The 23,529-nt window shown below is 39.1% G+C and overlaps 1 protein-coding gene and 1 long non-coding RNA gene across 9 annotated transcripts in view; one reads left to right on the plus strand and one right to left on the minus strand.

Annotated features, from left to right (window-relative positions):
* The window catches only part of MECOM (MDS1 and EVI1 complex locus), a 508,313-nt gene that overhangs the window by 68,093 nt on the left and 416,691 nt on the right, over positions 1 to 23,529 (minus strand). For 5 of the 6 annotated variants that reach the window (XM_025188972.2, XM_006131723.4, XM_006131721.4 and 2 more), the window contains exon 3: positions 2,740 to 2,874. In XM_025188972.2, coding sequence (XP_025044757.1) covers positions 2,740 to 2,874 — 135 coding nt within the window. Of the gene's footprint in view, positions 1 to 2,739; positions 2,875 to 5,823; positions 6,832 to 23,529 lie in introns of those variants that run through there. The other variant, XM_006131724.4, reaches the window with a different exon arrangement.
* Positions 5,012 to 23,469, plus strand: LOC112547218 (uncharacterized). Of its 3 annotated transcripts, XR_012906279.1 has the most exons (4): positions 5,620 to 5,722; positions 7,254 to 7,333; positions 7,931 to 8,088; positions 22,975 to 23,469. It is a non-coding gene; the product is annotated as an uncharacterized LOC112547218 (long non-coding RNA). The 3 variants fall into 3 exon arrangements; XR_012906280.1 differs by lacking the exons at positions 5,620 to 5,722; positions 22,975 to 23,469 and adding an exon at positions 5,012 to 5,144 and having other exon boundaries at positions 7,931 to 8,319; XR_003090968.2 differs by lacking the exon at positions 22,975 to 23,469 and having other exon boundaries at positions 7,931 to 8,319.

The raw sequence follows: 23,529 nt of genomic DNA on the forward strand, positions 1-23,529 counted from the left end.
ATACATAGTTCAGAGTTTTATTTGAAAACTACTTCCACCAGTCTAGGGCTCATACCCGTCTTTCAATCATGCTTGCGTTTAGCACTATAAACTAGTGTTCAGACTAAGGGTCAGAGTGCTGGTAAATATCCTTTACCATTTCAGATTGCGTGCAATGTTTGCCTGTGAATTTTACAGGTGAGGTGAAGTAATTGGAGGTTAACAGTTACTGCTGATCAAGTGTCTCCGTCCTGGCCTGGGTAGTGAATAGAATCTCACGCAATGAGAGTGCTCATTATGGGATGAGTATTTCTTATTCACTAGTTGGTGGGTCTCATTTCTTATGGAAAATGAGTGAAACATCAGATGAGGAGAACCTCTTGAACCAGCTCTTTTATCCGTGATCTCAGTGCAGCTTTCTTGTATCAAAGCAGGACAGGAACCTCCTGATTTAACTGTTTTGCATCTATTATCTATCGACAAATTACTGATGTGTACTCTTAATCTTAACTATGACTTAACCATGTTTTGTAGACTTATCTATGTAGACAGACTGACACAAACACTCTCACAAATAGCGTACACACAAAAGCATATACACAATAAGCTTAAATTTGACTTTTATTTGGCACTCTTTCTATATGCAGACATTTGGCTATGTAATGTCAATTTCATGGTTTGGTCTGTTATATTTGATGTTACCTTTACAGGTTTGTGCAGAGTAAAGCAGAAGGAGAAGCTAACTGTTAGAAGAGCTAATTGGTTTAAGATTCAAGAGCACATTTACAGAATTATTTTTAGACTATACTCATAAAATGTGAGAGACAGATACAAATTTTGTGGATAAATTTTCAGTGTTTATAGCAACAGCAATCCATTTTCTCTTGCTGACAGCAGATCTCACACCACATAACTATTTGAAAGCCAACCGGTTTTTAATTTACAAAGCTTGGCAACAATATTCTGTAAAAATTAGGAATTATGAATCACATAATACTGTGCAAAAATAAATAACAAGTCCCCAGTGCATGAAAGAAATAATTGGCAGCAATAAAGATACCACCACCAAATCTCAGAAATGTAAGTATTAAAAAAGAGGAACTTCTACACTCTAAAACTTCATTTTAAAAACATCAAAATGTGTATGTGTGTTTGTGCACAGGAAAAGATTCTGATATTTCAGTACAGTACATGTTTTCTATGCAGCACAACAATATCATCATGGAGACAGTAAGCCACTTATCGATTAATATGATTCCTTTATGAAAAACTTACCCATTTATTCCAACTTTTATTAATTGTAAAATATTGTCTATTTGAGCTCAGCTGCATACTTTCCATTTTGCAACATGATCAAATGAATGATCTGCACTCATAGAATTGACTGTATTCTGTACAAAAGAATGTAAACTTGAGAATGTTTTTTCCCCATTAACCAGTTTTATTCCTTCTTTTGTTGAGCCAGAGGTTATGTAAAAAACAATGTTATCTCATGGAAGGCTGATTTGTTCTACACTGCGCGCAATTAATGCTGAATATTAAAAGTTTAAAAATTAAAATGATATTTGATCACAGTTTCTGAAAAAGTTATTTAAGCCAATTTTAATCAATTATTCTGTCAGAAACAAATATATAATCCTGTAATGATGTTTCAAATGGCAGACTGACATTCATTTTTTATATTTTATATATAACATGAATTTGATTAGAAAGAATGATTTCTAATTGAAGCTTAGGTCTTGTGTGATTTTTTTCCTCAATGTCAAAGCAATTAAATCAACTAAAGATAATCTTTAAAATTCACCTGTTTCAATTAATTATTTGGTGACAATGGAATACAGTGATTAAAAGAATCAAATGCTGTGTTACAGATATGAACCTTTAGATATAACATGAGAATTCACTGGCTGCTACCCCTTCAAATTTTAGTGTCTTTTCTTTAATGAATCATAACATTCTTAATCTAACTTCATTTCATTAAAACATTTCATCATGGCATTCATTTGATATGTACATGTGAAAAGAAACCTTTATGATAAAAAAACAAGTCCTCAGACTATTTCAAAGCAAACTGTTTTACTATGATTTCTTTCCACATACCCCAATAATATTTTAAAAATTTAAAGGCAACTAACATTTTAATCCAATAAAATATCAATGTTCTAATCCTGCATTAACTAAAAGAGAAAAATAACCTAAAAATATAAGTAAATTCAGAATGAAAGTATTCGTGGTTCTATCTCATTGTATGAAAGGGCATCATTCTATGCATGAATGCACATGTATATTCATATTCATAGACATATGTGTCTGAAATATATTTTAGGGTGAGTGAAGGAAGTTGTTTTTGTTGTATCTTCACCTCCATTTTCCATTAATGTTTCAGTTACTCAAAACATTGAATGTTTTGAGTAACTGAAAGTACCACTTTAGCCATCCAATTAAACTGAAAGATAAATTATGAAGTATCACTAATGACAAATGGAAAATACTGTATATATTTTCCAAAGACATCCCAAAAGTTACCAGATATAGAATAAAAACCATGTATTTTACAAAGAGGACATTAAAGTGAAAAATAGGAAATTCTATTCTGCAGTAGCTGGTAAAAATTACTCTGTTCTGAGTTTCACAAAGGTGTTTTAACTGATGCCATACTCAACAAACAAACCATAAAACATACCGTGGCTTGCTATTATTTTTTCCCACTGATACCATGAAGCTCTTTACAAACAAATCCAGAAATTGTCCACAACATACCTGATCACTTATTTGACATGCAACTAGGTTATGCTGATTGTAGCATCCAGCAAATTTGATATACTTGAGCCAGTTCCCTACATCTGGTTGACTGGCATCTATGCAGAACTTCACATTGCAAAACTCATCCAAGATCTAGAAGGAAGAATAGGAAAGAGTAAATGTTTCTATTGGTGTCAGGCCATACTAATGAAAAGATAAATCACGGTCTTCAAATAAACAAATGGATAATAATGTAAGCAAGTTTTATTCAAAAATGTTACTCCAGTGACACTTTAAAATAACTGTTAGGGATATGCATATTAATAAAGGGGCAATACATTTATTGTAAATATGTCCTAAAAATGCTTTCCCATAATCAAGGTGATGTCTAATAATTTCTAGTGGAGAATATATGCATTTAGCAAAAATCTATTCTCTCATTTTATATCAATGAATATATATTGTTTAAAATTCTATGTCAATGTAATTTTTGTCTGTGATTATACATAAGAATGATTAAAGATAGTATCTATGGTGGGCCTCTTGGGAGTTGTGTATGTATGTGTTATTTTTTCTATGTTTCAGTTTTTATTTTCTTTTGATGTATTGTTAGGTCCCACTTAACATTTTCGTGTTTGATATAAATTCCATACACTAAATGATGTTTAGATTCAGAGTTATTAATCTTGGTTTAATATTATGCTTCCCAAACTCCTCCCCTCTTTAACACTTAAATCATACCCCCTAATCGAAGCAATTCACAGGGCTTGGTTAATAGAGCCCTCTACGCCAAACTAAAGAAAATAAATGAAAAACAATGTAAACACTCATGGAAAACATGGCACAATATTCTACACATAGCAATATACAGTTCTAATTATGAAGAATATAAACAAATCTAATCAGATTGATTGTGGACAAGTTAAAAAGGATGTTCTAGTCTAATATTATGACAAATTGCTAATCGTTATATATGACTTCATACCATCATTTATCTACAGCTTTTATGACTAGCCTATCCGAAGCTTTCAGCAAAATCACAACATATGCATAAAGCTAATATTACATTTCAAAAGTTCTTGTCTTTCTCATATTCTGTACAGAAAATATATTAACCTATTTGTGCTAGAAACCAGAGAGGGAGAGATTGTTCTTGCACTTAAAGAATTTGTATTCACGTCAAGACTCAGAGCACTTTTGGCCTTCAAGTTGAATGGAAAGGAATTCTGGTATTGTATATCATTTAGTTAATGAAAACCTAAGGAAGTTTTCTATCAAAGACTAACAATATAGGCTAGTTCTACCCCACAACAGCTCAGATTCATTAATTAAATGAACCCAGCTGGAAAGCTGCTTTATCTATGCCCTTATGAAGGTGAAAACTGAAGTTGAGGGTACATTTCCCTAGCCCTAAAGCAGTTTAACATAGAGTTCAGGTAATCCTCCAGAAGCAGATTCAGATCATTAACTAACCACAAACTTCAAGGGGACAAACTAGAGGGCACAAGGCGAGACACACTATGAACAGGAGGCAATTAAAAAGCAACCAGTGTGCTACCGAAAAGCAACCTTTAAGAGGACACTTTCTGGGAACGACTGTGTTTGTTGCACAAAAAGTTGCCTTCTTTACTCTCAGCCAATTTTTCATAATAGTCACGCGAGTTTTTATAAGTTCTTCGATCTCGTCAAGTCGCTTCATTTTAAAGATTATTTCACTGTAATAAACTTCAACCTAAATCATTAGATTCGATATTCAAATGAATTGCCCCACACGCCGCACGGCTGACCCCGGCCACTGAGTTCGATTTTGCCACACAGGAAGAAATCATCTCATTTCAGTTGCACGATATTGACCAAGTTTGTTTCGAATTCCACTGCCTTGCAATTGTTTAAAAATAACTCTGCCACAGAAGTTTAGGAAGATATTTCAACAGAGGCTCCGATCCTGCCTCCCACATTCCCCCTGAGTCCGAGGAGAAATTTGGGGTACGAGGGGAAAGCGGGATCAGGCCCTGACTATGGCAAAATAAGAGACGATTGACTGGAACCCAAATCTAACAGAACACTATCCCTTCCCCTCGTCTACGCGTTTTACAGGGCGATCAAAACCATTATATTTTAATTTCAAACTTAAGAAGTAGTGTGAACCAACCATGTTTATAAGCCCCGTGAAAAGGGCAAGTTTTGAGCTGTGTTCTATCACATTGGATTTCGTTAATTATTTCAGCTGCTACCGTCGACAGAAATTCATACAGCAGATCATGCGTAGGACCTATCCCAATTGTATGCCCTTCTTGAAGGGCTGGGAGCATTTCCACTGGAAAATTAAATGTCTGCATCTCGTTGCAACTAGGACTTAACTTCGTTTCACTCGCAAATTATTGGGCATGCTGAACTCGTTCTTAGATGAGCGTCTCCACGAGGTAACGAAGGTTTATCTCGTGTGGGGGGGGGAGGTTTCTCTGACAGGACCAGAGACTTTTAACTAAAAATTGCAGGAGTGTGACTTCCCACCCCCTTAGCTGCTTATGCAGGAGTTTTGCCTTTTCAAAAAAGCCACCATTGCCCTGAGAAGCCTTCATTTGATTACTTTTACACGCCTTGCCTTTTCAAACGCTCTTGGTTTTCCTTTTATTTTATGTGAGGGTCATTGCAAGTGTCTCTGGCAGGGAAGCGTGGGGGTAACAAAGCTACAAAACCACGCACGCCAGGGCTTCCCAGACTTAGCCCCTGGGTGAAGGTGGAACTTTGCCGAAGGCAGATCCAGAAGCAGGTCGGCTGCTTTGCCAGGAATCTAGGGTTTGGCAAGCCAACCCCTTCGCTTTTACTGGATCCCTGGGACAGAAGGAGCGAGCCAGCCAGACACCCCCACCCCTGACACACACATCACCCCCTCGCCCCAGAGAGACACCAGCAAGCCACAGGGAGGGAGAGACGTGGCCGCCCTGAGAGCAACAAGGAAATCACAAGTCTGAGCAGGGGAGCACCCGGAGGCCAGGGAGTAAGTCACTGAGCCAAGACAGAGCGGACAGAAGAGAAAGTGTCCGGGAGCACGCCGAGTTTGTTATGACTAGGATCACTCTCCTCACCCTCTCCTCTTACCTTCTCTCTCACACGGCACTGATTCCTAAAGCCTGCGCGCTTCCGTGCCCAGGGAGGGGGAGGGGGAAAGGTCCTTCAAGCGGCTGGAAGTAAAACAAAACAAAAAGCTCTCGCCGTCTGTCTGCAGAGTGGGTGGGTGGCGGGTGTCCTTGTGCCGGCCGGCTCTGGTCGCTGCTTGCAAGATCCACTTGCCTCCACCATTTGTTGGGACGTTTCTCTCGCCTCGCCTGGAGTTCTCAGGGGCTGTTGCTAGATTATTTGGGGGGAAGGGAGGTGCCGGGGAGGGGAGGAAGTTTGCTTTAAGGATGAGTCTTTGTCATTATTATTGCTGTTCTTACATCTGCAAATTCCGCCCGGCTCCCCATCACCTTCCCTCCTGCTCGCATCGGCTGCTCGGGGTGTGGGTGTGGGTAAAGAAAGTTATCAAGGGTGAAAAAAAAATCCCACCAAAAAAAAAAAAACTTCTTTCACTTCTCTGCTGGTGATCCCAGGAAAAAAGTGCGAGTATGTTCTGGAGAGGGAGGGGGTAAGGAGGCTGTCCCCCCCCCATACACACACACACACACACTCCTCTTCAGAGCCTGTCCGGTGAGAGCTTCTTTCTCAGCCGGAGCGTCTCCCCTCTCCTCCCCTCCCCTCCCTTTCTATTTTTTTGCAACCTCACACACTCAACTGCCAAGGGTTTCCATTTCATGAACTGTCCCTTTAAAGAAGATCTGACCGGCCATCCATAAAGAGGCGAGAGCGAGCGAGCGGGAGCTATCTCCCCCTTGCAACCCAGTGGTCGGAAGCCAGACAGAGGCTCCTCTTTCAGTAAATTTTTAAAGTGACAGCAGCCTCCTCCGGCGAGAGAGGTCACCAAAAGGTCGCCAAGACAGAAGTCCTATAGGGGCAGACTGATTACGGATGCACCATCCCCTTTAAACATGTCGAGTCCATCCATGTAATCAGCAGCCAATAGGGAGATCTTGGGTGGGAGGATTTTTCTTTCGCAGAGGAGAACCTCGCCTTGTTCCAATGTGTTCCGAAAGTGCAAGTGTCTCCATGTGAATGTGTTTATTTAAGAAGCGTTTCACAAACTCGGCAGCCTTTGTCTTTTTGATTTTAACTTATAAAAAGCAGCAGCCCCAATCACTAAATGGAATGCAGTTGAGAACTTTGATTACCACGTTAAAAAAAGCGAATCGGTTGCATATATTGCATCTGTGCTATAGACCCCATGGTACGTATATAGGGCGTTTAAATAGTGTGAAGCCCCTCTCGCTCTAAATTCTACTCTTCCTAGCAGAAATTTTTGTCATTTCTATTTTCCATTTTCCTCTCCGGTTCACTAGACAGAGAGGCGCGCATGCACATACACAAGGCGCGGAATTAATCAATACATGATCTGTTTTTAAAAGTTCCTAAAATGTTATTTCTTAACATTAAAGAGCAACATGACCCGCACATATATCACCGAATCTGATCTGAGGAAAATATTACCTTACGTCTATACATCTGTGAATTTACGGTGAGCCAGTATCTTTTTTGATGTATATTTTACATCTATTGGAAAGTACACAGATTTTTTTAAATGAAAAGTAGCTTTCTTAATATTGTTTTGCACCTCACAATAAATATTATAAACAATCCTGTTTTGAGGAAGGGAAACCATTGTTATATTTGGAATCGTTTCCTAAAGAATCTTGATTTATTTATTTATCTAGTAACAAATCTCATGAATGAAACTGGAGGTAGGCTAGACATTTGGATTGGGGTGGTGGAGCAGAAGGAATCGATAGAGAATTAATTATCCAAGAGATGATTTCTCCTTGAGTTTACATAAAAGATACAGCCTTCGAAATTGCTGTGACTCCTAATTTTTTAAAAAAATGTAACCATAAATATTATAATAATAATGCAATGCAGCAAATTGACCCACCCTATCCAACAAAGTTGGACATTATCTCCCGAGGTTAACTGTAACATTTTAGGAGGGAGGGGAGAGGATAGAAAAAGGGGGCTGAACTTTATCGTTTATTACGCCATCGTAAGTGCCACCCACTTTTTAAAAAAAGTTCGCCTATATTTCTCAGACTAAAAATCGACTTTTTTTTTTACAATGCAGAGGAGAGAAGAAGGCAAGGGCGAGAATCCAAGTGACAAGAGATGATGATTAATTCCTCTCAGCGGCCTGTTATCTGTGACATTGAACTGTTATTTCAGATAATGGCTATTGTTCAAGACGAGAGGAGAGAGAAAACAAATCGCACACAGCAGTGTTAGGTAGGCCTGGAAAAAAATCCTTTGTAAATAACCCCCCCCCCCCAAATCTGGCCAGAGATTCCCAGAGTCCGGGGCTTGAGAACTGCACAGAGTTCCCGGTTTGCTGGCCCATTGATTTCCTGCCCTCCCTCAACTTGTCCATTGTTGGAGCCTTCTTTTTCTTTTTTTTTAATTTAGCCATAAATTGGACCAGCTCGAGCTATGAGCTGTTCTATTTTCTTCCTGTCAGGATGAGGGATTTGTTTTATGATGCATTGTGTATTAAATACAAGTAATCTGGGAAACTGATTGCTCGAGCCCATAGGCCTGATCAGAGGTTCTGATACGAAACCTTAGCCCCCTCCCTTTAACAAAGCCTCGATGAAAAGGAGGAAACGTTGGTGGATAAACAAAAGGTCTTTTGGTATCAGTAGCAGGTCCTGGCTAAATTGGGATTTCATGGAAAGGGCTTAGATAGACATACACACACGCACAGCTCCCGTGCCCTGTATATGTGGTACTGAGGAGGGGTGATGCGAGTCAGAAGCTTGCAGCCAATGGCCAGTAGATGGCGTAGCCAGCTGAATTACTGCTGGGCGTACAGATTTAAGAACATAGCGGCGGCCGATGTCTCTCGGGTACTGTACTCTCCTTTCAGGAGCATGAGCCAAGGCGGTGGCTGCTGCTAGAAGGTGTGAGCTGAGTGCTGCTCCCAAGCTCAGCTTTACAAGGGGCAGCATCGCTGCAGAGGGCAGAGCCTATGCTGTTGCCTCCATTCTCCTGGTACTACTTGGTGGTGTTATTCCCCGGGGTTTTAGCTTGTGGTACTACTCCCCCCTGCTAAATAGTAATCGTTACTGTTCTTGATGCTGATGAAGGACCAGCTGTTAGGGTGACTATTTCGGAAAGTCGAGTCCTGAGTTACTAAATCAAACTCTTTGTGATGCACTAATAATTTGCACTGATATGTCTCTGTATATGCAGAGCGGATCCCATTAGAAAAACGCCAGGAGAGCCGGTTAGTACATCAGGGATTATTTACCCTCTATAGCTGCTGTATGTGGCCACACTTAGCTGGATCAGCAGAGTGTTGCAACAGACAGCACCCCACAAACCGCAGTCCCCAGCAATCTTCTCCCTCTCCCCCCCCTCCAGCAGCTCTCCACCTCGTTCCCCCACCCCACCCCAGCTGCTGTCTGCTAGCAATAACAGGGAACATGCCTGTTTGTTTTAGCTCCACACTTGGAAGGGCTATTAAAAATAAAGCCAGGTTTTAAGATGATAGAAAAGCCATTACTTCGTACGTATTAGGGCAGAGCTAAGCATTCATATCCCCATCTCCCCGGGGACTGGAGAACAAAATCCACAAAAATATGTCAACTTTTTTTCGACGTGGAGGTGAAGAGGAGAAAGAGGTTATCACATGCAGATTTTGCCCCTGGCGTAGGAGGGACTTTTCATTTTCTTGGTCAGTGGTTTAAAGAGGCGTTGGAGCAAAAGCAGCCTTGTGGTAACCACAGAAGGGGTGGCTGAGGAATGACTGATACATGTAAAGATCTCCCGCTAGCTGATCACATACGAGGCTGTAACTGTGTTTTCTTCCTGTTTTGAAAGGTGACCAAATACGTCTTTGGCCCTTTCTCTCTTCCTCTTCCAGTTTTGAGGGTCTGTACCCTTGTATCAAAGCCATTTGATCTGTTTCCCTTTCGCAACTGTTTATTTAAAATAAGTCGCCACATTAGAGGAGGCAGTAAGGAGTTAGTACTCCAGTCTGCTAGCTATTCCCACCAGGCTGTAAACTGATGCCTCTTTTAAGCCTTTAACTTCATGGTCCCCCCAGAAGTAAAAGTTCTCCTAATGGAGACCCTATGGGCATGGTACATTCCAACACATCATTAAAGCCCAGCCAAAGCCAGATGAAATAACTGCACTGTCCACTTTTAATAGGCTTCCTGCGGACAAGCGCTCTGCAGAGGACAATACTGGGGGAAGGGGGAGGGGAATCAGACAAGTTGCTGGCAGTTTCTTAAATGTTCAGTAACATGTTAATTGTAATCTGAAGATTATCTGTTAATTTATAGTCACTTCTTAACCACAGTTGTTAAGTGGGGTTTAATGTTCTGTTTCTCAAGGTGACTAAGCACACTGTGGAGCATCGTGACTACTAACACTGGCAGCTTTTAAAATACTGCAACAAGTGTAGTAAAATGAAAACCTCTCTAAACATGCCCTAGTGCTCTGGGATGCAGGGCAACAAGCCACAAGAATAGTGAAATCATCTAGAAACACTGACACCATTCAGAAGTTTGCTAATTCCCTTTGCCTTACGTTATAGATATTGACAGATGCTTTAAAAAAATCAATGCTCTTAGTATATACTACGAGCCAGATCTTTACCAGATCTTTCTTGAGTCAAATCAAACACATCCCGGGGTAGATAACGCAAATGATTCTACAGCGCCGGGTTAAACAGACTTTTCCTAGTCCATTTTATCTCTTCCCATGGCTCCGAATCTGTTACTGCCGTCGCTTCTCTGGGTTCTGTTTCTCCCGAGCCAAAAGGCTGTTTTAAAAAGAGAGGGGAGGAGGAAATGAAAGGTAAAAAACATGAAATAAAAATTTTCCCTTGGTTTGGAAATGGGCCCATCTGAAAGCATGTTAATCTCCACCTCAGTAATTTGGTTCTTCTGGAGAAGACAGAAGTCCTGCTGCTGTGCCCTGCACTTCATAAATCACGTCTTTATGTGGACAAGGTCAGGGCACCTAACAGCTCAGACATGGGCCTTTGCAGTGGCTCGGAGGGCCCCGGCATGTTTATTCTCTCGCACAGATCTCCGAGGAGTAGTCCAGCACGCTTCTAATTACTTCTGATTATTTTCATTTGCTGGGGTCAGTCTGGCTTCGCCAGGACTGCTGGAGGGTGGATTTCCGACACATCCCCCCTTGTCTTTGCGGGAGGGCGGTGCGAGCTTTCGGAATTAGCACCCCATTATTGTCCGGGAATCCCATGTGCTAGAGACAAGCAGAGAGGAGGGTTCCCCCGCTGACCGCTTCCCGACTGCTGCGCTTTTTAATTAAACTATAAAACTGTAATCACCGTTTGGGCACGGCTCCGGGCTCCGATTCTTTTTCAGGTAAAGCGATGACGTGGTCTTTTGCGGGAGCTTTCGCTGCAAACAGCGACTGAATCTCGTCTCCTCTCTTGATTGTAATTATTTAGTGAATGTTAACATTTGTTTCGAAGCGGAGACTAATGCGTTGGTGCTCTACCAAATCCCACATTAGCCGCTCCCAGCATTGTCGGCGGAGTTAAACTACAAATTCACACCTTTAATGTGCTCCCCCCCACACACACACATACTTATGACAGATGTTCAGCACAATTCCGAGTCCTAACCTCGACCTGCCGCAGATACATACCGTTACCAATGTTATTTCTTAGAACCAAGAACAATCAATTGCCACATTTACTGCGAAAACACTGCGGGGGGGGGGGAGGAATCAATTGATTATAAAAATCCACACCGCGATCAGAAAGTCTGCAAATACTTCCTGACGTCAAAATAACTTTTTATGTGAAATATAAGGGTGGGTCTCCTAATTTATCAGTGGAAAGTCTCCCTAAAATGTGTGTACTGTGTACACAGAAGATTGAAAATTATAACTGGTAATTTGGTAATATAGATCAAAGGCATTCGATTATATATGAGAACTATTTTTGTAACTATGGAATTTTAGACTTACAAATATGCACACAAATATGTAAACACACACATATCTATATCAATATATAGAGAGAATGTGTGTATTTATGCCCATCGATCCTATTTATACAATTCCATTAATCATAGTGTGTGTTAAAGACATATCCTAAATATATTTATATATGTACCCTCAAATACACACTTTGTGAATGGATTGATCACACACCTACAAAACACATATATTAGCACATATGTAGCCACACAGAGAACATAAAACTGGGAGTAATTTCCTAATATCAATTTTTATATTATCAACAGAGATCGTTTGTATATCTGCATTTTGACATAACTATCTTGTTCACAATAATGAGCCAATTTATTTTTAATATCTCAGCAGTGCTCCCACTGACAGTTTAACAACTGATTGCTCAGCAAAACTGTTCTGCTTTTTCTTTTTTAAAATCCACTCTTCCAAATAACAAACAACTACACTCCCATATCTAAACTTCAGTCTCTTATTCTATAATTTTATTCCTTCTGCTTCTTTTCTTAAAAAAAAAACTCTAAAAAATAATCCCAATCTTTGGAGACTTGGGGCATCCAACCATAATTGGCACTATTCAAAACTCCACCCACAACTATTGGGGCTCCTCCAATCAAATTTTCTCTTGTTTGTGTTTCCAAGGTAACCACAAGACAGACAACCACAGAGAAAAAGTAAACCAAGCAAAACTGAAGTATTTCTGTGTTTCAGTCCTTTATTATTAAACTACACCACAAATTAGATCCCATTTCCATCTTTTTGCAACACTAGTTCAAGAGAGATCAGAATCAGATGCACTGGCATTATCTATATGTATATAAATAAACATATAATATGCAGAAGATGTGAGTGCACCTAACATTATTGGTGTGTCAAGGGGCATAGGTGCAGAAATCTATAGATCCCCCAGCTTCACTTTGCCAGACTGTTCAGCATCTCCTGTCAAACAACAGCCTCTCCATTGGTTTTGTGGGCTGTCAGAATTGATGGATAGAAACCAGTTTTCTGACTAGAATTAGGTTTTTTTGATTGATGGGGGTAGGAGATTCTGGCAGGTTTGGTGCCAGAATTTGGCCCAAAAACTTTTGAATTTGGTCTGAAAGTGAATCAAGAATAGACCATAATGCACAAAGGTATAAGAGCATTATTGTACATCAGACACATGGTTTTTTATTCTAAGGAACAATGCTGGTGGCATTTTTGCCATTTTCACCAAGAGAGAAGGAACAAGAACAAATGCAGTTCTTTTGATACACCCTCAGCACAAAATGGAAATATTCCCCAGCTTGATTGTTTGCCCAGAGAAGTGTGTGGATCTGTCCTGCCTAAGTGAAAGGGAGGGAGGACAATCATCCATATAACACCATTAATCTTCCTCCCAGAGTGTGCAATTGGGCTGCTCATAGGATCCAGCAGATTCACACATGGTGAAACAGGTTAGGTGTGGAGCTAAGGAATTAATTCCATGAGGACTCTCCAAGTTATAATGCTTTCTGGGTGTAGCATGAATGAGCTCCTCCTCCCTGTAAGAGAATACTGAGCAGTTACTGGTAGGGGTAGCCCTGACCGCACAGGCCAACTAAAGCCATCTTGAAAGGCAATGAGAGGAGAGAAGATGAGGGCCAAGAATCCATAGGGAGGCACAGGGTTTCTGTGCAGATAGCAATGACCTCTGGCAAATAGCTTGGGAATTTCAGGAGGTGAAGGCAGCAGGGCTATGGGATGTAGGAGCATAGCATCTTGCTTATTCCACAGGTGGGCAGTATCACTTCCCTTACAGGCAAAATCAAAGGAAACTGTGAGAAAAGCCTCATGGAATTTTCCTTTCCCAAAACTTCTTACAGGTCTTCCCACAGGAGATGGTAATCTGGGCCCATATACTCATTATTCTTCGTCTTCAATATTTTTGTTACAGTAGAACATAGATGTCCCTAGCTGAAATTGTGGGTCTCATTGTACTAGGAATTGTCGATAGCCAAAAGAAGAGACAGTCCCTGGCCTGAAGAGTTTACAATCTAAAAGCATATGTAGGTGAAAGATGATTTGAAGAACAACATTAGTTAATCAACACATTTTAACACATAATGGAAACAGGGCATGCCATATTTTAAATAAAGACTGACTGATTTGAATGCTAGGCTCCTCTGCCCCCAGAAGTTTTATTTGTACAACCCCTTTACATTAATTTTCTTCTTTCCCCACTTTGAAAGACAGCCAAGAATTCTGGAGAACCTTGGAAACTCCAGTTTTGACCATCTAATTCCACCATCCTTCCCAAGGTTTCAGAAGCCTGCAGAGGCTACTCCAATACCCAATAACCCACAGAATAAAAAAATTGAGCTTCATTCGCAATGGGGGAGGACCTTTATCTACCAAAAATGCTTTCTAGTTTGTTAACACTAGCTAAAGCCCTGGTTCAAAACTGCACATATGGGTGGCACTACTATATTTATGCACATATGGGTGGCACTACTATATTTATGGCCAAATATGGAATTAACTCACAATCAGGAATGGAAATTTTGCTATTGTGCTCATATCATATCATTTCCTTCCTTCCTCCTGTCCTATGTGAAAAGTGGGTGTTTTATATCCACAAACCAACTGATTACATTTTGGGAATGAGGACCTGTAGAATGACCAGGGATTTATACCTGATCCTGTAGTTCCTCGCATGCTTTGGAAAATATGGTTCCTGCACGAGATGTTCTAAGAAAGGCTCTCCTGATTCAGCTGCCTTAGCAAGCTACTTGAAAGCTCTTTACAGCCTGGAAATGTAAAGCCCAGTAAATGGATGCTGTTGATTTCCCTCAGATACATGTGTATGATAATCCATCAGGGATTTACTATTCCTCCACTTCCTAACTATCCTCTTGTAATCTTTAATTACAAATTTTTCAATTTTGATCAGTTTTTATTAAAATCTGTAAATATTTTAAGGCCCCATTTTGAAAGCTTTCTAGTCTCAGAGTCCCCCATGACTTCAGTGGGAGTTCAGTATGCAAAAATCTTGCAGGATCAATCCTTAAAGCTCAGTAGTCGGGATATTACATGATCTGATAAGGGATATTTTATGACTGACTAGCATTTACAAGATTCCAAACTCGATTTGCAACTCAAAGCAACCCTTTAAAACAAATGGAGATCAATTGGGAAAGGGGAAACAACCTTGCTAGACCATTAGGCTGAAATGCATTAAAAGGGTTAAGAAGCAGAACTTATCCTGCAAAATTAAAATGATGCATGACAAAAATCCTATTTCTTCAATCAATTTTAGGAATGACTGGCGCTTGCCAAAGCATTCCTGTTAAAGTTGAGGGTTTTAACTAAGCTTACAATAATAGACATAAACACCTGTTGACTTTATAAGGCTAAGAAGCAATTTATTACCCAATTAAAAAGTCAAACAGTCATTTTAAATTTTTCTGGTTTGTATTTACCATTTCAAACATACAATGGTTGGATAGTGCTAATTGAAGATTTAAAAAAAGCTAGATACAGATTTTTACAGAAAAAAATACACTTTGTAGCAACTTATTCAACTATAGCAGTAGATTGCAATGCCAAAAAATGACTAAAAGGAGCCGTAGTTACAATGTTGCATTTCACCTATACATTGATTAATTATGATAATCTACTAGATTTATTTAAAAGGTGAATTAAATGGACATTAAGTCTGATGGCATATGACATTCATGGATTTTGATTTTCAAACAAGCCACAAAAGTTGATGAACTAATGTTGTTCCAGATGAATTAACTCATCATCTCTGGGAACAGAACATTTTAGAGGAAAGAACTATACAGTCTTTTCCTGAAAGCACTCTAATAGCTATGATTAATCCTTGTTCTATTGAAAGGCACTTGAATTGAAGAGGAACCTTGCTAAAGGCAGATTAACATTTGACACTGCCTCCAGAATTACTGCCATGGTGCCAATCTTTGACAGTAGTGCTAAATATTATTTTCAATTGGTTATGAAATGTAGAATTATTTGTTACAGACTTGTTATGAAATTATAAAGAGGTTACAGTCCTATTGACAACTCAAGCCATGATTAGTAGACAAGTACAGGTTTGAAGCTTTAGGATGCTAATTTATTTAGCCAACGAGAGAATATATAGGGCTGAATCCTGAATCTACTCAAGCAAACTCACATTGACCAAGTAAGTAATGAAACATTTGGATCACCAGTACCATATTATGGATCCTATTTTCAAATTTAAGCATAAAAACTATTTGCATATTCCTAACTTCTGTATGGAAATCAACTAGTTGACTAAACACATGACCAGTTAGGTGTCTAGCCATGTGTGCAAATATCGGATTATGTGTACATATTGAGCACTCCCTTGCAAATGTTAGTGGCTCATGAATAATTGTGCATGATTAATTTTGAAATTCTTGCCCTATGAGACCTATGTGAAGTGCCCAAGAGAAGAGCATTGCAGACAGAAAGGATGCAACAGAAGATGTGCCACATCTAGTCACAAAGGGTGAAATCCTGGCCTCATTAAAGTAAATGGGAGTTTGCCATTGCTTTCGAAGGAGCCAGATTTCACCCAGCCTTGCAAATATGTTGTGAACATTTATTTCAGATACCTCTTTTATTATGAGAAAAAAATATTTAAAAAAAGATATTTTATTCACCTATAAAAACAGTGGGTGAATGAGCATGTAGAATATTTTTCACAATAATTTGCAAAATAAATTCACTCATAAAATGTTCATACAGATTGTAATGGGTTACTAACAAAAATAGCCAAGAACATTAACATGTCCTTACTGTAGATTTCTTCTATAAATAAGCGGAGCATTTTCCAAGTTGAAAAAAAAAAAAAAAAAAAAGGTCTTACCTATAAATTTGGAAATGAACCCCTCCTAAGACTTAGATCCCTGAAGGCACTTTTGTTCTGGCATGCATCCCTTGCTTTTGTTCTGGCATGCATCCCTTTGCTGAAGAAATTTCCAGCTTGGTAATTTAGCACCCTACTGATCAAAAAAAGAATTTAGGTATGTGAGTGTGTGATGAGGGTAAGAGGAAGTGGCAGAAGAGCAGGCATATATCAATCTATACAGTGAGTTGAACAGATGTAAAATGATTTGTGGAATTTAAGTGAGTATAGAGACCATACCATAGCCACTTTCACATATATTTTAGCTAAACTCAAGATATTAAGCTAAATTCACCACTCATATAAATAGTCATATTACTATTAGAGTTATATGAATTACAGCAGCACCTAGAGGCTCTAACTACAATTACTTAAGACTCTATTGTGTATAAGTGCAGGTCTCTGCCCAAAACGCCTTCCAAGCTAAATAGATAAGACAAAGGAAAAATATTTTATACCCATTTTACAGATAGGTAAAGAAACTGAAAGAGATTAAGTAACTTTATCTGTGTCATGCAAGAAGTCTGTGACAGAACTGGGGATTGAACCTAGTGCGATTCTTGTTATAACTTGGGGCAAAATAATCAGTACGAGGAGCAAAAGGAGAGAGGGTTAGAGAAGGTTTTCTTCCTAATATCTAATATTATAATACAAAGAAACTGCTTTCTGTCACTCACCTAACATCCACTGCTCTTACTGCACTAATAGTCTATCTGAATTCTGCCAGTTAGAATAGTTATGCTTATTTTGACTTGGCTGATCTGAAAGATGAATTATTCTTTGCCATCATTTTAGCTTAGAGAAATATTTTAGCTTAAGAAATGAAATACAGAGGCTTCAGAACAGACTTTAGAAAGATAAGTATATTGCTCTGATTGGTACAGCAAATAAAACTCCTCCTACAGCAACATTCTGGGGGTGGATATTTAAAACTCAGAGTTCTACATTGGCAACAGAAATGTGAAACAGAGTTCATTATGTCAAGGCTTGTTGCTAGGAGTCAGCTTGCAATAATGCAAGTGTGAAACATAAGATTGATCACAATTCCCATAAGGGGGGGATGCTGAAAATAGAACATTGACCTTTTTAACCCTATATGAATGACCAGAAACCTGGCAAGGCATAGAGCTGTGCCCCTTCATTATATGCCCAGGCAGTGATGTAGCCTTCTGAATGTATCTGGGCAAAATAAAATGAATATATTATATATCCGAACAAGAAAAGATATCTTTGCACTACTAATAATTCTAGAGATGGTCTGATCCATGCTTATTGATTTAAGATTGGGTATTTTTAATACTGTGTATGTATTTCAGGATGTTCTCTCTCTTCTTAATGCCTGCCTTCTTTCCCAGATTTACACCTGCATATACTTTGTGATCTGAGGTTATATCCTCAGATGTTGTAAACTGTAGGCAGTGGAGCTAAACCAATTGATGAGGTAGCCTTTTATGTTGATTTTTCATATATTTATGAATAACAAGAAAACTATCAGAGAATGTGATAAGGTAGTCACACGAAAGAATAAAATAAATATGGTATTAGCTGTAAAGCTGCACAGAATAACTGCAAGCTTGGGCAAGGTCTGGATCAATCTAAATGGAGGTTTCTCTTGAAAACTAGACTTTGGGTTTTCAGTAGGTTTCAGTAAACACCAGGCATTTTTTTACTTTCCCAAAATAATGATTGAAGGTAAACCTAAGATAGAAAAATCTTCCAATGGTAACATGTGACAGAAGCTCTGAAGAGCCATTAGAATAAGAGCTCTTATCCTATCAGCTTATAGGAACTGTCCATCTTTTTTTTCATTGTCTGTAATATATTCAGCAGTTCTACACAAGAGAGTTTTTTCCTCTCAAATTACTGACATTTTATCCATTATTCTCTTCAGACTTTGAGGCTGTGTCTAGATTGGCCAGTTTTTCTGGAAAATCAGCCGCTTTTCCGGAAAAACTTGCCAGCTGTCTACACTGGCCGCTTGAATTTCTGCAAAAGCACTGACTTCCTACTGTCTGAAATCAGTGCTTCTTGCGGAAATACTATGCTGCTCCCGTTCAGGCAAAAGTCCTTTTGCACAAAACTTTTGCGCAAAAGGGCCAGTGTAGACAGCTTAGATTTGTTTTCTGCAAAAAAGCCCCGATCGCGAAAATGGCAATCGGGGCTTTTTTGCAGAAAAGCGCGTCTAGATTGGCATGGACGCTTTTCTGCAAAAAGTGCTTTTGTGGAAAAGCATCCCTGCCAATCTAGACGCTCTTTTCCGAAAATGCTTTTAACGGAAAACTTTTCCGTTAAAAACATTTCCGGAAAATCATGCCAGTCTAGACGTAGCCTGATTCTTTTTCCCTTCCAATTCTCAAATGTCAATTTAAAATCTCCCCAGATCTGGAGTGTTTGGCCATTCATTTTATCTGAAGAAAACTGTCCTTGTTTAAGTGGAAATTTTTGCCTTGAGTTATTCTCCAAGGCTACGTCTAGACTGCAAGCCTCTTTCGAAAGAGGCTTTTTCGAAAGATACTTTCGAAAAAGCCTCTTTCAAAAAAGAGCGTCTGGACTGCAAGCAGTATTTTCGAAAAAGCAAGCCGCTTTTTCAAAAGAGAGCACCCAGGCAGTCTGGATGCTCTCTTTCGAAAAAGCCCTGTTTGCATTCAAGAACGCCTTTTTTTGAAAGAGCACTTTTGAAAAAAGGCGTTCTTCCTTGTGAAATGCCGTGTTCTTTCGATTTAATTTCAAAAGAAAGCGGCTGTAGTCTAGACGCAGGGGGAAAAGGCTACTTTTTTCGAAAAAACCCTTGAGTCTGGACACAGCCCAAGTGGGAAAGGGACGGGTAGGTGCAATTTGGGAGAGCTCTGAGGTATGCCTGCTTTTGGAATGGGGACAGCCAGATGGTTATTCTCTGCTAGCAACAGACCATGAAAGAGATTGAAGGAACAAATGTCCCCAACGGACACTGCCCAGCCGCAGGTTACTTAGTTCCAGCTTCTGCCGCTTCTACTCTCCTCCACCCCCACAATTGCCCAACATGACTTCCCATCTTTGGCTACTGCCCCTTTTCCCTGCTTCCAGGGGATTCCTCTAACTCCATCCCTCTTCCTTGACTTCTTAGCATTGCTTTTCAAAGGGTTCTCTGCTGCCCATGTGAATGGCAGTAGTGCTGTAATGGCTATTACTTTTTATTTATTGAATATATGCATACAATCCTTTCAAACTTTCCCTTCTAATGATTGAATAGCTCTCAGATGTTGGTACTTTTCTCTCATATCAAATATTTAGTTTTGGATCCATTTTCTCCCCAATTCTCAAAGACTTACATAAAATTTTGTCATATCATCTCTCTAGTTATCTATTGCTAACTTTACAAGCCCTGAGATGTGTCCCTATCTCTCTAATCATAAAATATTAGCATAAAATCTCAGATTTTGCCCTTTTCCCAAATTCTTGAATATTGATATAAAATCATTGCAAACATTGCTCCTTTTCTATTCATAACATATTTATAAGAAATTCACTCTAATTTTACCTCTTTTCCTATTATCAACTATTAATATACAATCCCTCACATTTTTCTACTTTCCTATAATTTGTGAACATTGATCTCAAATTCCTTTGTATCCATGCTTCTCTCTTTAATTACTGAACATTGATCACAAATCTCAAATTTTGGGCAATTGCTATGTAGTTAATATAAATTTACAAAATTATTCAGGTTTGGAAGTGTTCCCAATGTTTTTAATTGCAGTACCATCTCCATTTTTGGAGGGAACCTCTTGCACTGAGTCATTCTTCAGGAGGGAAGTTGTAGGGAAGGATAATATTCCCCAATGATACTTTCCCCTTTCATTTCAGAGTCATTTCTTCCCTCTTTGTCTGCCTTAAAATGTGTATTGATGAAAAAAAACCGTGACCTATACTGAATACAAATCAAAGACGAGCAAGCTCCCTTATTTGGAGAAACAGAAAGCTGATTGAACCCTTTTCTTTTTCCCAGATGGTGTGGGATTAAGGGTGAACAATTAATTCATTTTAAAAGATAGCTGGACAAATTGATGAGTGAAGATGGGCCACTTGATGGGATAGGTTACTGTTCTGAGGTGGTAGCTCTGAGCATTGTTTCTGGCTGCCTGGTTCTTGCTTACATGCTCAGAGTCTAAGATCACGATAGGAGGGCTCAGAAAGAAATTTAGCAGGGTCTTCTGGGTGTTTTTCCATGTTCCTCTGCAGCATGGGATGTGGATCACTTATTTGTGTTTATCTCACTTAATCATTTACCTCGGGCATTGGTGTGTGGGTGCTGGATGGTGTTGATAGCCTCTGACTTACAGGAGGTCAGAACAAGTGACCTGGTGGTTTCATCTGGCCTTAAACAATATGACCATTACTATTATAAAGTTCAATGCCTATTAAAATCTCAGGATAAACCAAAATAATAAGCCCAGACCTAGATTATGTTGGAGTGGCAAGTGTACCTACTGTAAGAGAGGAAACTAAAAGAAGTTTTTGTCTTTCTTTTCACTGTGTATATTTGATTAGTGACCATAAGATTTTCATCCCAAAACATATAAGGAGATTTCCAGAAGTCTAATAAGGCACAGACCTTAGAAATGGAAAATGCATGTATCAATCCAGCTAGTATACAAAGATGGCAGATAACACTGCCATCCGTGCCATGCAATTATACATGCCTTGCATCTGCATATTTACAAGTAACCAATTCATATGAAGCATCTATAATATTCATGATGGTGCCTTTTATAAACTTCTTCTCTCCCAAATCTTGGTGAATAGAATTGAATGGAAGCATTAATAACTTTCCCAGGAATGGTTAAGCATTAGCATAGCACTGAAGATGTTAATGATAGCAACTCACTGACTCACTATCCAGAAGGTTTAGCTCTTCTTCACTCAGACAGGGCAAAGGTTAATAAAAAAGAGTGGTTAAAGTGAATGGTGGAAGGAAGGAACCCAAACCCCACAAACACTTGTAAATAATTGTTCTTTTTGATATGGTGCCTTTCCACCAATTCAACATACTTAAGAAATAAATGGGATATAAATGGAATGTAACAAAAGCTTATTTAGTGTTCCTGACTTCAAAAGAGGAATTTTATGGCCAAAGGTCATACAGTCTGATACTATACAATGCAATTGATTTTGGTAATATAAGTAGTCATGATACACATTACAGTGCAGTGATCTCTGCTTGAACAATTTAGAAGGCTAGTAAAAACATCATTTTGTTGAGTCATATGTGCTTGCAACTCAAGATGAGAGGAATAGCTTAACAAGAAAGAGGTACATATTTAGGAGTAAATTTAGGATCAAGCCTCAAGCTTGGATGTGATGATGAACATTTTATATCAGATATTAATACTACTCAATGTTTATTTTTTTAAATATGCCCACAACTCAACTAGACACATTTTAAATATATTAAAATACATAACAAAAACTACTCCACTAAAACATATCCAGCTTTCATTATAGCCCCAAACAGCCACAAGGTGATAACTCCTCATACTATTTCTATTGACTGTTACATAATGAACATGTTCAATCTAAGCATCTCTTCGGCCAATTGTTTGTATGACATATATAAATCAATATACATTGAGTTTATAATTTTGAGTCATAACTAGCCAGTACTTCAGTTTCACATAATCTTATTTATCAACTCTCTCTGCTGTGCCTTCTCTCCCCCAGTCTTGCATTCCTGTAAGGACTGTCAGACCCTCCTGTTCGAAAAGTTGCACTCTGTTTTTGATTACTGTCTTTGTTCTACTCACCAATAATTTGCCAATTCTGCTGAAAGATCCCTTTAATTCCTGGTGATATCAAATGCAGCAGGGTGTGCAAATCTGAGTGAAGAGTTTACCTTCAGTCTGGAAATTCACTGATCTCTAGAACTTAGGGAAGCGGCTGTGCTAAATTATATTTACTAGTAAAATTAAGAATCTTGAATACTGCTTTTAACTAAAATCTTGCATTAATCTGTCCACATACAATCCCAGGAAACTGTCCATACATCCTACTCAGGGTTAGAATGTAAGGCTACTCCATAGCCACTAGACTCGAAAGAGGGTACAATGCTTGTTCACCCCCCGGGACATGGGATTGTGGCCAGTGGATCCAAATAATCATGGTCCCAGAACCATACCGTCAAAGTTCCCTCCATGATGGCCTATATAGGGTTGGAACAGAGCACAGGCACATATTCATAGAGGGTTTTCTTCTGGTTTCCTAGATTAATCTTATTTTTTTTCTCATGGAAGCTCCAGAGGTCTGTGAGAACAAGATGGTGCTTGATGACACTGTATCAGCAAGATCCAAGAAAACAACTGACTACTGGGCATAAGAATCCTGGCTGTTTATGGATTGCCAATTGGCTTCCTGACTGATAAGAGGAAACATATCCCATAGCACATAAAGTTGGTGGCTATCTCATCACAGAAACCCCATTAGTTTCGATGATGTTGCACATGAGTAAATAAAGGCAGAATATGACTCCTTGGTTCTGATCTCACTCATACCAGTATGAATCAGAGGTAACTCCACAGTATTCACAGAATTAATGTGAGTAGCTCTTAATTAATGTAGCTCTTAATTGGTAAGGGCCCCAGCACTGCCTAACAGACCAACTACTTGGAATTAAACACATCTCTAGTTCAACCCTTTATATCCAATAAATTTGTCTCCTTATTGAAATCACCTCACAAAACACCACCCAGGCCTGCAGTAACAGGAGGTGGAGCAGAGTGGTTAACAACAATGTGGGAATCACTAAGGCAAACAGGAAAACTTCTATATCAGAAAAAAATCACAGAATA

This window comes from Pelodiscus sinensis, chromosome 10 (genome assembly GCF_049634645.1).
Source record: "Pelodiscus sinensis isolate JC-2024 chromosome 10, ASM4963464v1, whole genome shotgun sequence".
NCBI classification, from domain to species: Eukaryota; Metazoa; Chordata; order Testudines; family Trionychidae; genus Pelodiscus; species Pelodiscus sinensis.